This window comes from Stegodyphus dumicola, chromosome 2, assembly GCF_044657685.1.
Source record: "Stegodyphus dumicola isolate Sdum_Otavi_A_Nest chromosome 2, ASM4465768v1".
Lineage (NCBI taxonomy): Eukaryota > Metazoa > Arthropoda > Arachnida > Araneae > Eresidae > Stegodyphus > Stegodyphus dumicola.
The window spans coordinates 248,374,503-248,390,771 of record NC_140769.1 but is presented as its reverse complement, the minus strand read 5'-3'; the positions used below and the strand labels follow the sequence as shown (position 1 = coordinate 248,390,771).

Here is a 16,269-nt window from a genome sequence, read left to right as displayed (position 1 = left end):
TATGGATGATTGGACAAATCTATGTCCGTATAGTTCTCCTGTTTATTGCGAAATTGTAAAGACCGTAGCAAAAATTTGCTTGCATGTAAACTCTTTCTTCCCAAAAAAGCACCTTTAAAAATTAATTCGATTACGTCAAAGTTTTGAATGCGAATTCTTTCTTACCATAAATGCAAAAGGTTAAATTTTTCATGGTCAATGAGAGTTAACTTCGATCATAGTGCACGTCCTACTATACAATTAGAATCGTATAAAATAGATAACAATTGAGGACGGTTTATCGTTTCGCGTTGCAGTTCTTTGGAGACAACCAATAATGCTGTTACGACGTTGTCAAAGACTTTGTAGACAATTGGATAACTTCGAACGTGGTCACATACTAGTAGGGATGCGTTAAGCAGGCTGGTCATACCGAGCAGTAGGCTGCCACTTGCACAGTACAGGCACAGTTGTGCCAAAGTTATGGCAACAATGTTTGGCGCAAGGTACTCATCGATGGAATCAAAGATTCGAAAGGCGAAGGCCCACGTATGCGAGGCAACATCAAATGATTGTGCGACAGGCCCGAACTGCCACAACATCTTTCTCTATTAAGGTGCTGTTCCATATCGCTATCTCGCCCACCAGCGGCCGAGCGGTAAAGTCGTTGAACACTGGTAGTTCGGTCCGAGGTTCGAATCCCTCGAACGGGCTGGCTGCTTGGGCGTTTTCGTGGTTTTCCCTATGAGTAACGTGTATACGAGCCAGTTTCCCTTAGAAAGTCCTCCACGAAGGCATCCCTCCCCTTAGGCTCTCCCCTTAGGCAGATAGCCTAAGGGAGCTCCGTGGGCTTTGCCATAATCACACACACACATACCACTATCTCATGGCGCTTGGCAGAAGGTGCAATTAACAGCAGCGCGTTCGGGCGGAAAGCGGTGACCAATCAGAAGCGAACTCGAAGGTGGTACTTTCCGAAAGACCGCGCGGGTTGACTCAACTTCAACTTTTCGCCGCTTGCCGCGTCAGTTTCAGATATCTCGTTTCTAATGACCACATTATAGCAGTTTTTAAATATACTTTCGAAAATTATGCTTTAGGAAAATATAAAGTCAAATGAACTAATCTTAATAACAATTTCAGATGATAATTAAAAATGAATAAGTTGATTGACTATCTTAATAAATTACATAAATTCTCAAGTTTATTAGGAGGAATAATTTTTAATTATCAACCACAATATATATATGGTTGGTAATTTGTACACGATAATTTAAAACAATAGATTGTTACGAGAAAATAGTGATGGAATTTCGATTCCAGATTTTGAATTTTTACTTCAAATTTATATCAATTTAAGTTTGCTCCTTTTGTCTAATTATGTAAAACGTTGGCTTCCTGAGACAAAGATTGTGGATTCAAGTGTCACTGTTAGTGTATCGCTACTTTCAGTAGCGATACACTAACAGTGTAAATATTTTTAAAAAGTATCCAACTCCGTTACGAATCGAAATCCATCACTATTTTCTCGTAACAGTCTATTGTTTTAAATTATCGTGTACAAATTTCTAGTTTCAGGCACCTTACTAGACTGGTTATCATCAGTGCTGAGGGCAACAGGCTGAGTAGGAATAAGAATAACTTTGGGTTTAGCGGCATTTGCGTAGTTAATTCCTGTGCGAATATGCGCAGAGTGCGGATTTTTAGCAAACTTCTTAAAATACTCACCTCCACGAAATGAACTGACGTGTTTTTGAGAGCAGTTACAGAAGGTTGGTTTATCAGTGCGTTTCAGGCCACACTCCGAGGAGAGATGATTTTTGGCACACTTCATACATCGAAGGGGTGTTCACAGCTATCTGACGAATGTCCGATTTTTTGGGAGTTGTAGTAAACAAAATTCCTGAGTTTAAACTTATCGATTTTAACAGCAAAGTGCGGAAGCCGATCAATGTTATAAATATCTTCCGCATTTGGCGTTGGTTAGGAGTTGCACTTGGTAAATCGATAGTGGAGCTTTAGTCTTAAAATTCCGAAGATGTGCACTTTAAAGTGGAGTAACGACAGAGCATGATGAATTTTATCCACATCAGTATTACCAGGTAATCCTTTTATCACAATTTTAATCAAGACAAATTTAATCTTGATAAGAAAATATCCGATAGAACGTTGGTTTAAGGAATTTCACAATTAAATTGTACTCATTAAGCGTCTCAGGTTCTACACCTAAACAGTGAGGGAAAATTTTTCCAATAAACTTGGCTTCGGTCTTTTCACCTTATGAGAAAGTATCTGGTGATGCTTATCTTTCGTGTTAATCCTCACGTGGAGAACTTTACTGAGGCTGGGCGCAGGAAGCACGTTTTCCACGTTACTACTAGCGGTAGTATCCATGCTTTAATCAATAACTAAGGCACTAAATTGGTTGTTCATTTCTAGCTGCGGGCTAATTCAGAACTATTAATTTTTGCGAATTTCTTCGGTGTGATGAACTCATTTTCGGGAGCAGCTTCAGTGTTTTCAATGACGGCACTTCGTTTATCCCAATCCGCAGGAATTGGAATAATTGGGTAGGGTTCGATACGTTTGCGAATTAGGCAGGCTTCTGGGTGGTCGATGCTGGCGATGTAGGTTTCACCTTTTTCACGAAGCGAACTTGTTAATGTTACATTAACAAGTCCGTTGGCCAAGAGTTTGAGATAATAAGGTTTCAGTTTCTTAATCATGCCATTCGCAGAGCAACGAGATAATCACGAGCTTCCTTGATGATAGGAATAATTTGTAATGCAGCGTCATAGTCCATAGGATTGCGTACACAAAAGACACGACTAAGAGGTAGAAGTAATTCACGTCCATAAATAAGTAAACTGGAGAGCGGTAATTTTGGCAGGAAACATGAAGTATCCATCCTCGGAAGATGCACAGTCTTGAGTCCGGTCGTATCTCACGTTCAATGAAGACAGACATACAGGTGTGATACAGGTGTTTTCCCAGTAACTGAGAGCAGTAGCTCTCTCTGGCCTTATATAGTTTCACTCGATAACCGAAATAGTTGCAGTACTTAATGCTTCTCGAAATTACTGGATGATATATGAGGACCAAATACAGTTACAGTTACACATGAAATAAATTAGAATTATTCAGTTACAATACCTATATATGCACCGGACAAAATGTCGGCTAGTTTGGCGACCAGTGGTGATTTCTCGCCAAATTTGGCGACAAAAATTAGTTTCCAAAATTGTTGCCAGTTTGGCGATATCTCGCCAATTTACCGACATACCCATTTACTAAATGTTAAATAGACATACTCCTGAATTCTTACGTTTCCGCCTTTCCCCCCCATTTTTTTGTCTCTAAATTTCTTTATGTTACATTAAGAAAAATACAATAATTTCACGTATAAAAGCACTAAAACCATCTATCTATGTACCAAAAACAGTTAGGCACGTACGGGTTCGCAATTGATTTAATAAAATAAATAAAAACAATTATCTGATAAAATTTATTTTATCAAGATAAACATTTCAGACTACTGGGATTTTCCACAGAAATACTCGTACAGGTGTTCACAGAATCACATTGTACAATCAGTAGCTATATAGTTCAAACTACTAAGAACGTTAAACAAAACGCAATGCCAAGTGCATCAAATTAGAAAGCTAACACCGAGATATCTCAGTACTCCGAACTCACGCTGAACTAACAACCAAAACTGACACGTGAACCTTCTCTGCTTTGATACCGGTTTTCCGGAAACCCATATATTTTCTGAAAGCTTATGTCACAAGTAGAAAAACTGTGAGGGACAACCATTTAGGAGCTATAAGACCCACAAAGTACCAGTAAAATGTTGGAAACATGAAACCAAACGTCGCTAAAATGCTCGTTTCACGTATTTATATTAACTAATAATATGATAAGAGGGTGAAGATCCCAATATAAAGGGAAAAACAAGTCTTTGGAACGAAACAATATGCGTTGGGATGTTGAAAATCTGACTTGTTCTCGACTTCGAACAAAATCTATTACAAGAGACAATCAATGTGCAACTCATCAAATAAACATTGAGACGAGCAGAAAGACAATTAAAGTGGGCACATTTTGCAAAAGCGTTAGCCTCACACTTAATGATACTTTGTGAATTCTATAGCTCCTAAACGCTTGTCCCTCTGCCCCTACGACTTCACAGTTTTTCTACTTGTGATATAAGCTTTCAGAAAATATATGTTTAACTTGTGATAAATTTCACTATACCATTATGTGCTCAACTGGCGAACCTGTAAAGCCAAATGAGACTGACAGTACTGTTATTTCAAGTAATGTATTGTCTAATCAGTCAACTGGTAATGAAAATGTGTATTTGCAAACTCTTGTTTTAAAAATAGTATTCGAAGGTAGACAACTTACAGTTCGTACGATGTTGGACAGTGGTTCTCAGAAATCTTATCTCTCAGAAAGGGTCATCGCGTTTTTACAACTGCGTCCTAAATCGAAACAAACCATTATACACGGTTTGTTTGGGGAGAGGGAGACAAGTCCTCATTCCCATTTAGTGTTTGATGTAAATCTGAGAAATTTTGAGGGCATGTATGACCAGAACTTTGAAGTACTTTCTCAAAACAAAATATGTGGATGTGTTCCAAAAGTAGTTGATCCCAATACCCTAAAATCAAAACACGGATGCACTGGCCTTTAGCTAAGGTCATTCGACTAATTCCTGGAAAAGATTGCCAGGTGAGAACTGTAGAACTGAAGACTCGAGCTGGTACGCTGCTTCGTCCCATTCAGCGAGTTTTTCCATTGGAAGTGCAGTTAACGAACAAGCCCACTGATCCCATACACGATAACTCTTTTACTAATCCTATTTCTTCTATTTCTAGTGATGAGCATTCAGATTCTAATGACTCTTCAAATGACTTTAGTAACATCCTGCAAGGTGCTAAAGTTTCAAGATTTGGACGTGTGATCAAGGTGTCTCAGAGATTAGATCTCTTCGAAAATGGTACTGTATGTCTTTGAACCAACCTGAAATCGACTCAAAGAGGAGGAGAATGTTGGAGACAGCTGCTGCAGACAGACGATTACGTAACGGCTGGGCGAAGTCGATAGAAGGAGCGCCGCATTTGATTGGACTATTTTTATTATTCTTTTTTATTTATTTTTTATTTTTATTTTACTGCGAACTAAGCGGGGAAATTCCCTTTTCACTCAGTTATATGTGTGCACTTGATAGAGTAATGTAACGTTTTCCGTTTGTGTGAGATATCCATATTAAAATCTTTATATTAATAATCCCTGCTGTGATTACTCGTATTAAATTTGTAACCTGCACGTTGTAGCCCTGAGAGTTGCAACACTATATGTGATCGCGGTTAACGTTATCATTCGGATATTGTTATCAAACTGCGGTAGTACAATACGAAAAGAAGGAAAATACATCGGCTATTAACAGTTCAGTTAATATGATCAAATTATCATAGAATGAAATTTTTAAATTGAAATAAAGTCTCTAAGTAAAAGATAGAATCGCCAAATAGATTAAAAAAATTGCCAAATAACCGAGAAACATCACCAAGTAAGGAATTATGTAAAAAAACTACAAACATGTTTTCGTCAATTATTTAAAATTAGTCAGACATTTAAAATTAGACAAAAAAGCAACTTTAGTGTGACGTAGATTTTGAATAACTATCAGATTCGAGGCGATCAGACGCATGCACGCACAAATAAAAGGACCCCTCCTTTTATTTGTTATATATCTCCCGTTCTACTAAGCCGATTGACGAAATTCAACTTGTTTTTTCCACGTCTCTTCAAGAGTATATTAAGCGATTAGTGGTCAGCTTCTTTCATTCAGTTCAAACCCCCAGTAATAGCCTTATTAGCACTCTCATACATTCTCCGCATCCCGGTGAAAAACACTGATACCCATGTGACATGCTACCCATTTCAGAATTACAACTTTTATTGAGTCATTCACACTAAAGTGACTCTACGGTTTTTCTCCCACTTTGTCGCACTTCGTATTTTGTTTCTCTTGTGTGTACATGTATTCTTCTGTGAAATAGTTGTTAAAAAAATAGTTAATTATGTATGGATTAGTAATTAGGTACTTAAGGAAAAAAAAATGTATTTAACTATTAGCAATTATGAATTTAAACTCTTGCTCATTTAATTATTTAGCACATTCAGTTATATTTCTCATAATTCAAAACTTTTATCATGTTATTCGATGAGGGGTAGGGCTATGGCGCCCAGGCACCCTGGTGGTTAAGCACCGCAGTTCAACGTAATCCCACTGCTACATCTTGTAACGACACTGAGCTCCCCCCCCCCAATTCGCCGTCGCTAGAGCTACTAGCACTTTATAGTAGTCTTAGCCGCCACTAGCCAACACCGACTCTACTTGCACTAGCGCGTACCTGATTCTCTTTCCCCCCTCCCACACCTCCTTCTACACTATGCTTACTTCCAGATTGCTTGTAAAAAGATGTTCCTACATCTAGACACTTCAGAATAAAATACGATCTGAGTGTGTGAAAGCACGACTTAGGATATCTTCCTTTCTGATGGCAACAGCTGTCTACTTCCTATATCCGATTTATTAATATTTTGGCATCAACAGACGAATAGTACGATGGCATCTAGTGGCAGAGTTTTGGTGAATTCTGTCCTTTGCAAAGGTGAATAAAATGCTATAAATTTAACATCATATTTATTATGCAGAAAAATTACAACAAATGTTAATACAGAAGCTTGTTAAGATGAAATATTCATAGCTAAAGTCCTTGAATTTGGCATTCGACATTGTTATGTAATAAGTCATCTCTGAAATTTTCAAGTGATTTACTTTTAGATTGAATTATTGCTTCACGCAAAACTGCATGATTCTCTAGTCAGGAAGAGAAGAAAATTCCTGATATTTATATTCTAAGAAACATAGTTTTAAATTCTAGAATTAGTTCGGTATATAATATATTGATAATTTTTCTTTTCTGATCTCTTTCTTTTTGGTTAATTTTGTGGATTAAAAAAATGACACCCTTCAAATTTTTTTGAGAGAAAAATCATTCAACAGATTTAAAGTAATAAATCTTGTGACACTGAAATCAGGTTTAATAGTACTATGAAGAAATAAATTTTATTATACTCGTTACTACTCTATCAGCCCTACAGTGGTTAAAATGACAAAACAGTAGAAGTTTTATTTTCTTTATTCCTGCTTGTGGAAGAAATTCCACATAAGTTTTATACATTTTCAGATTTATAATATAAATATCAGCTTAAATTCTTAATAAAATCAAGCAGATTGTTAACAAGAAAACAAGCCGATTGTCCTTCTTTTAAGAAGATTGTCATCAACTATTTCATTTGCATAGTTAATCTGTGATATCTATGGTATGGTAAATACGGACTGGAATATGAGTAAGATAAAATTCTCCATTTTGTCTCTTTTTAATCCCAATTTATGTCTTCCATGTTTTTTTATTATTATTTATAAAATATTCCCCACGTTTTTTCATTATAAAAGGTGAGTGTATTATTTATAGATCTTGTATTAAGACAATTAATGGATCGCTTTGATTAATGAAAATATTTTAATATTATGCAAAATGCTAGAAACTGAAGTTAGAAAACACATACAGAGCAAGAAACAGAAAAATCCTATTTTGGGATAGTGAAGCCATTTGGTTAAGTATTCGACATGAAAGATCAGTGCTTGCCACAAAGACATCCACTTAATCTCTTATGCAAGTAAAGGAAAACAACAGTAATAACAATAGTGTATAAAATAATTAAGGGAATGTCTGATTAATTGAATCTAAAATATAACATTTTATAAGGCAGTCTTAATTATATTTTACACACCCACCAGCAACTAAGTGGTTCAGACCTTTAAACACTGGCAGTTCAACCCTGATTCAAATGCTGGCAGGTTGACTGCATTTGTGATTTTTGTCATGTGTAAAGTGATTAAATTTCTTCTAGAAAGACTTCCACTAAGGCATTCTTGCCCTTAGGCTGGTAACTATAATGTGCTCTATTGTAATAAATTTAAAATATGAAAAATATGGGTTGAGAATAGGAGATATACTAGAATCGTACACATCTGTATGTAAATTAGAATATGTGGTGTGATTTCAAATAAATGTTTAAAAGTCATGTAGAAAAGTTCCTTTGAAGTTTTTAAGTTTAAAAAACATATCCCAATTGTATCATTCATTGCAGTTGTGAAAGCTGGAATGAAATTATATGGGGCTGGTGAAAGAAGACATGAAGATCTATGGAAGTATTATTTCTTGAAGTCAAACTTTTCCAAGAAGGAATAATCAAGGCCATCTTAACTCATGGAAGACCACATTGGCCCAGATGGCTTTTCATTCAAATGATCACAACCGCCCTAAACGCCGGAAATTCTGATGTTTTCTTCCCTCCCATAAGGCATGCAGTAGCAGGTGCAGTGTCCCCAAATGCATTGCATCAGTTAATTGCAGACAGCTTGTTCTAAAAGGATTTATTTATGGTTTCTTATCTTTATTTGTTAGAAATATAAAGGATGTCATTTGAAATCTTCACTTTTCTTTGTGGGTTAATGGATGGGAAGGGGAGGAAATAGTTGTGACTCTCGAAATCTATTTTGGGCAGTTCGTTTTTTTAAGATACAAGTTAATTTAAGGCTTTGGTTTTTAAAGAGTTAATGTAATTACAGAAAAGCTTATTTTTAATTTATTCATGAAATTTGCTGCAAAATATTACTAATGTGAGCTTTTTGTAGCTACAGAATGGAAAATAGCCACAATTAGTTTTACAGTTGTGACTTTATACCTGTGAAAGAGCATTGTATATTCTTTAACTGTACAATATTGTATGGCTCATTGGAACTTGGTTAGGCACATGCAGAACAAAGTGAAATTCTCTTCTTCATTGACAATTTGATATTCAAGTTTCTCCAATTATTTTGAGAATTATGTTTGATTAATAAATTTGAATGCATTTTTTTATTATTCCTTCCAGTTGTATTTAGACATATATATACATATATAAACGGAAGAAATTATAAACAAAATCCTTTAAATGTCCACGATACATTTAATGTAAATTGAAAGATGTGTCTTAATTATCCAATTTTAAAATACTTGTTTATGAGATGTTATGTGGTAACATGTATCCATATACAAAACTTTATTATGTATCAAAGTAAAATGATTATTTTACATTGGTAGGTTTTAGTAATTAAATATTTATTGCATTTTATAAAATTATGTATACTTATTCAGTAACGAGTCTTGGATATTTAGTTACATTTAAATGTAAAGTCCTAGCATATGGTAATGGCCTTGGCGTGATTTTGAAAATTTTCGCCAACACTGAAATGACTCATTACTGCTCATCATAAGTGTTGCATTCACCACTCGTAATAATGTCACGAAAAGTTGCGAAATCCTGCATGTACCATATATTAGGATTAAACCAATTTAAATATATGATATACATGATAAATTATATTTCCTTTCCTTCCCTGAAATTCTGAGCTATTTTGTGTATTTATTTAATACACTTTATGAATCTGAAATATATTTTGTTTTTCAGGACATTTTAATCCAAGCCCTGTTTATGCACTGGTGAGATGGAACTCTGGAGAAGCACCTCAGAAGGTAAGCTTGAAGTATTATTTTTATCCATAATTCATTTTCAGTTTTAATTGGAGATTATAAATTCATGTTATAGTACAGGAGTTCCCAAACTTTTTCAATATGCAGCACACTTATAGTTTTGTTATTTTTCCACGGCGCTCCAGTTGTAATATTTTTACCACAGTGTTAATCAAACACATAAATGAAAGCGACATTTTAGTGAAAAAGTATCATTTTAATTGATAAGGAAACATACAAATTAAATACAAATAAAAGAAACCTTCATTGTCAGATTAGGAAGTCAATGTGTCAAGTGAGCTTGTTGATCCCCACACAGTTTTTCAAATTGCAGAAGAAGGCTTGATACAGCTATTTTCATTTCTTACTCCACAATGATTCTCAAATGGTGTTTGCTCCTTAATACAGCATCAGATTAAAATCCAGCTTCGCGTAGATAGGATGTCGCAAGGGAAATGAGGCTCCTTAGAGTTTTAGAACTTAAATAGGATACTCAGTTTTGATTGAGATTTAAAACTCCATTAAATCTGAGCAAGTAAATTTCATTTTTAGAATGTTATCGCAAAAGGGTTTAATTAAACTCTCTTCATCTGATGAAAAAAATCTTATATGAACATACATTTCTTTACATTATCTCCCGCACAGTATTTTGTGAACCAAATACTGAGCTTTGAGAGGTATTCCATGAAAGGGGACAGAAATTTCTGTTGAACAATGACTTTATTAGAATCTGTGTATTGGTACAAGGTAGAAAAACAGCCTTGAGCACCCAGTCATTCAGTTTTCTTATGTACAAATGCAACTTTTTCTAAATTCTGAAATCTTTTCTACAAGTTTCAAGATGTGCATACATTGCCCTGCAGTGACAGATTCAAGACTCAAATATGTTAACTAAATTTGTTTCTCAAATATGTCACACTAATATGTTAGTTTTAGCAAAATGTCTGGTTCGGGAAAATACTTAGCAATCTCCTGACCTTCCTCTTGCAGAAAAGTGTGAAGTTCTTGATGCAGCTCAAACACATGAGACAGGACATTGCCATGTGAATGCCATTGTGAACTGCAATAGAATAAAGAGGCCGTGTGTTCAATTTTCATGTCCTAGTACAGCGTTTTTAAAACTTTTGCTTTCAGCGGGCTAATTTTTATGTAGTTTATCATGTCTATGACATATCCAGCGCAAGTGCACAGTTTCAATGCAAGTGCTTTTTGCTGCAATTAAGTGTTTTGCAGTCCTTCTTAGCGACCAAACACTAATCGAGTGCCATCAGTACATACACTGACACACTATTTCCAAACTAACTCATTTTCCATTATAAACTTGTCGAGCATTTCAAATAAATCAAGCCTTTGTGCTTATATTCTTATAGAACAGAAGATCTTCAACAAAAATATTACCATCCAGGAAACATACATAATATATAAGATTTGTATTTTGTTACTGTTAGTAGCCTCATCTAACTGCAAACCGACTGCAACCTTACTGCAACATTTCATTTTCTCTATCAAGTAAACACCGAGATGAGTTATACATTAAATTCTTCGACTATATTGTTGTTAGATAGAGGTATATTAGAAATGAATTTTCTTGCAAGTTTTCCCACATAATATTAACCATCTTGAGAGCAGCCGGTAGAATAAGCTCTTCTGCGATGTTGTGCGATTTTTTTTCCAGTTTACGTTTTGCAGACTCTAGCTGTGCGTTATTTGGAACTAACATTTGTTAGTGAATAGGCTACTTTGATTTTGTAAATCTTGCAACATCTTATTAAAAAAACTCAAGATTTGTCAACCAAGTTACGAGGAATGGTGTCAAATCTAGCTTTAGCTTACTTGGGAGCATAGTTTTGAGTGCAAAGATTTTTTTAACAGACATCACATGTATCATCTTTGTTTATTTCTACTGAAGTAAAAAAAAAAAAAAAAAAAAAAAAAAAAAAAATCAAAGTAACTCTCCTAATAGTCATGAAATTTTTGCTTCTTTTCTTCTTTGCCTGTTGTCGATTCCTTATCACTCAAACTATCATTACTATGTTTTGTTCATTTAATAAAATTCTTTTTATTTTGCAAAATATTAGTAAGGACTCGATGATTTATTGCAATATTTCATCGAGATCACAACTTTTTTTTTCACAGCTGTGTAAGACTGTATGACTTTTACTCACGTATGAGTTCAATATTGACAGTCGAGAGCTAAAAAAAGAAATGTCAACAGATGCCAATGCTCGGAAGACAAATACAGTCAAAAGTCATTAATTCGGACACCCATAATCCGGAATGATCTATAATCCGGACCTCAAAGCTAAAAACTTTCTGCGCATGCGCCGCGGTGGCACATGCGCACAGGCGTTTTACGCGAGCGCGTAAGACCTTGACTACTGCGCATATGCGTGTGCGCAACTGCAGAATACGTTTTCGCCTGCCTGTTTAATGTATAACAGACGGTGTAAGATAAAATTATCTAATTATCTATTTCAGTTAATGTTAATGATTGCATTGTTCCTTAATCTTCGAATTGGATCCCGCTTATTATTTTTAGCAGACTGTAAGAGCAATTTTATAAAAGTAAACTTGAACTTTCGATTATGTCAAATAGAATTTCCGATGCTGGAACTTCCAAAGGATCTACAAAACGAAAGTATGTTTCGATGTCCAACAAACAAAAATTGGAATTGCTGCAAAAAATGGATAAAGACATGAAGAATGTGACAGAGAGGTTAGTGAAAACGAAAAAATTTCAATTGACAAGTTAGTCGGTATTCTCGGCACAGCAATTAACGGGATTTGAACAGCGGAACTTTGTAACTGAACAAGAAATTATGTCTTTTTATAGAATTAAAGAGAAAGTATTATCACATAAAATGAAGCAACTTAAACAACTTACATTGAGAGAAATGTTTAATAAAGTAAACAAATAAATATTAAGCTTTTTTTTTTGTAAATTTTGATACCCTTTAGATTATAATTGTTCTTTATTTCATAAATTACGGTTTCATATTTTTAATTTTCGAATTTCTGCATGCCATCTTACGAGATTTAAACTGATGATCTATAATTCGGAAAAATCGATAATCCGGAATCGCCGAAGTCCCGACGAGTCCGGATTAACGACTTTTGACTGTATAGCAATCCTATGAAAGGAAGTAAAAAGAATTGAATATAAATCTGATGCAAAACACAGAATTATTTGCTAATTGAAGGAGCTATGTGATAGAATAAAAGGGTGCTTTAAGAAATTAAGAGCAAAAATTCTTTAGATTGGAAGGAGAAATAAAGATGTTAAAAATATACTAAATAAATGGTATTAGATGAACAATTGAAATATAAGTATTGAGAAAAACTTAAGGAACTATTGTTTCAAGAAACGGAATAAAAATAATGAAATGTATTAATGTACATGAAACGTGGGCACCGTGAGATGCCCCTGTCCTTACTTCATGGCACCCCGGGGCGCACACTTTGGGAACCCCTGTTATAGTATATAAATTCAGATAATCTATCATTCTTTAACTCAGAACTTCAAAAAACTTGTATTATTATGTGTTAAATATATTCAGCAACCTTGTTAATTGTGAGGATACAAAGTAAGGTATTTTGAGAATTTGAATAAGTAACTACTTTGTAATAATTTTTTTTTTTTTTTTTTTAAACTATGTGTTTACTGATAAGTTCATACATGATTGGATTTTTCACTTTCCAACCATAGCAAAATTTTATATTAGCTTCATTATATGAATTAACTGTTTTGTTGAAAATGATCGTATGGTATTTGAAATAAAAGTATTTAGCAAAACTTTGATTAGTATTTCACATCTATATTTGAAGAAAATTATTGGATCTTGAAAAATTAAATATTGTAGTTGTGGAAGCTGAAATTTTTAGACTGGGCAAAAATTTTTAGGATATAAAACAAAACTATGCAGACATGTATGCACAAAAACACTCGCAAGATATATATGTATTTTTGGGAGTAGGAGAAGTTAGTTTACATTGATGGCCCCCCTCCCCAAACAAGTACAAATTCTTAAAAAAAAAGAAAAAAGAAAGGTAAAGCTTTAAGAGATTTTTGTAGCATTAACAATGAAAACAGAATAAAGGTAAAAAAGGTAAAGAAGAAAGACATTTTCTTTCATCAAATCTCAAAATCCTAATTCATCACCTATATAATAAATAGCAGTTACAGTACAAAGACTGTAATCTGGACGTCCATTATCCAGAATGAATTGTAATTTGGACTCAAAGCCACAAACGTTTTTTTTGTATGCTTTACACATGCGCATTTAATGTTTATGCATGTGCGTTTAGCACAAAAAACGAAGCAATTTAAACAACTTACATTGAAAGAAATAGTGGTGAATCTTCAGATTATGGTAACTTGGCGATTTTTTGGCGACCAACCCTGCTACAGCAACCTGCTAGTTTTTTTTTTTTTTTTTTTGGATGCCGTTTTGTTTTTAACAAAGTAAATACATGTTTTTTTTTTTACTCAACATTTTTTCCAACCATCTGCGAGCCGAATTACACTTATGGAACTTTTATGGAACAAAAGTGTTTAATCATGATGAAGATTAGGTGCGAAATTGGGAGAAAGTGCAGAATCGCCCATTGCTTCGTGCGTTTTTAAGAATTGCACATATGCAGTATCCATGTACACGTCGACCTATTTTCACTTAAAAAAACATCTCAGAATTGCACAAAAATGGCATTGTGCACACTCTTGACTTTATCCATATACACATCGACCTATTTTCACTTAAAAAGTCAAAGAAAACTGACAAAAATCCAATTCTTCTTACTCTTGTAAAAAGTGCCAAACAAATAAGTGGGCGATTCTGCACTTTAGCGGCAAAATTGTTTCTAAGTGCTTATTAGCTAAAATCACGATCGGAATTTTCTGGAAAATGTCACATGAAATGTCTCATGATCTCTCATTTCTCTCAGACAAAATAATCTGTGATTCGAACTGTGTACTTCTCAGATTATCGCTAAAGTGTTACCTAGTAACCAAAATGTCTTACCAAAATGTTGCCAAACTATCTGTTACCTTATTCCAAAGATTAGCCAAAATGTTTAATAAAGTAAATAAATAAATATTAAGCTTTTTTTTTTTTGGTAAATTTTGATACCCTTTAGATCATAATTGCCCTTTATTTCATAAATTACGGTTTCATATTTTTAATTTTATAATTTTTGCATGCCATCTTACCAGATTTAAATTGATGATCTATAATCCGGAAAAAGCCCTAATCCAGAATCGCCGAAGTCCCGACGAGTCCGGATTAAAGACATTTGATTGTACATATTTGAGGATGAAGAGTTTTTAGAATTAAGAACTTTTTTAGAAGAAGTAAATAATCCTAATGTTTCACTAACAGAAAGACTGTGGAATGATCTTACAGAATTGGAAACTCTTCTTTCTACACCTTATACAGTCAAAAGTCGTTAATTCGGACACCCATAATCCGGAATGATCTATAATCTGGACCTCAAAGCTGAAAACTTTCTGCGCATGCACCGCGTTGGCACATGCGCACAGGCATTTTACGCATGCGCGTAAGACCTTGACTACTGCGCATATGCGTGTGCGCACCTGCAGAATACGTTTTCGCCTGCCTGTTTAATGTATAACGGACGGTGTAAGCTAAAATTATCTAATTATCTATTTCAGTTAATGTTAATGATTGTGTTGTTCCTTAATCTTCGAATTGGATCCCGCTTATTATTTTTTGCAGACTGTAAGAGCCATTTTATAAATGTAAACTTGAACTTTCGATTATGTCAAATAGAATTTCCGATGCTGGAACTTCCAAAGGATCTACAAAACGAGAGTATGTTTCGATGTCCAACAAACAAAAAGTGGAATTGCTGCAAAAAATGGATAAAGACATGAAGAATGTGACAGAGAGGTTAGTGAAAACGAAAAAATTTCGATTGACAAGTCAGTCGGTATTCTGGGCACAGCAATTACGGGACCTTGAACAGCGGAACTTTGTAACTGAACAAGAAATTATGTCTGTTTATAGAATTAAAGAGAAAGTATTATCACATAAAATGAAGCAACTTAAACAACTTACATTGAAAGAAATGTTTAATAAAGTAAACAAATAAATATTAAGCTTTTTTTTTTTTTTTTTTTTTGTAAATTTTGATACCCTTTAGATCATAATTGTTCTTTATTTCATAAATTACGGTTTCATATTTTTACTTTTAGAATTTCTGCATGCCATGTTACGAGATTTAAACTGATCTATAATCCGGAATCGCCGAAGTCCCGACAAGTCTGGATTAACGACTTTTGACTGTATAGCCACTAAAAAGCTGCAATCTGAAGAATTGACAGGAGGCGAGAATGGAAGAATGGTATGTTTGTTCTTTCTGAAATGGAGGGTTTATTGCAGAAGGAATCATTTCTTCAATAAAGAAAAGAGAAACTAGTTTGCTAGACTATGAGATCTACATATATATTGATGGATTCAATATATGTAGATTTGAAACACCGAATTTTCTTGGATGATCAACAAATTAAAAAGGCAAAGAAAGTCATCTATGAACTTTCATTAAGAATGAAATTATTCTCAGAGCAATTGGAGAATTCGAATCAGGACAGTCAAACTGCAGACATTGCAGTTGAGTC

The 16,269-nt window shown here is 34.4% G+C and overlaps 1 protein-coding gene across 1 annotated transcript in view; it reads left to right on the top strand.

Moving 5' to 3' along the window:
* Nucleotides 1-6,527: 6,527 nt before the first annotated feature.
* The window catches only part of ND-51 (NADH dehydrogenase (ubiquinone) 51 kDa subunit), a 41,115-nt gene continuing 31,373 nt past the window's right edge, over nucleotides 6,528-16,269 (top strand). The window contains exons 1-2 of the mRNA XM_035367396.2: nucleotides 6,528-6,665; nucleotides 9,574-9,638. Coding sequence (XP_035223287.1) covers nucleotides 6,620-6,665; nucleotides 9,574-9,638 — 111 coding nt within the window. The 5' untranslated portion in view covers nucleotides 6,528-6,619. The remainder of the gene's footprint in view (nucleotides 6,666-9,573; nucleotides 9,639-16,269) is intronic.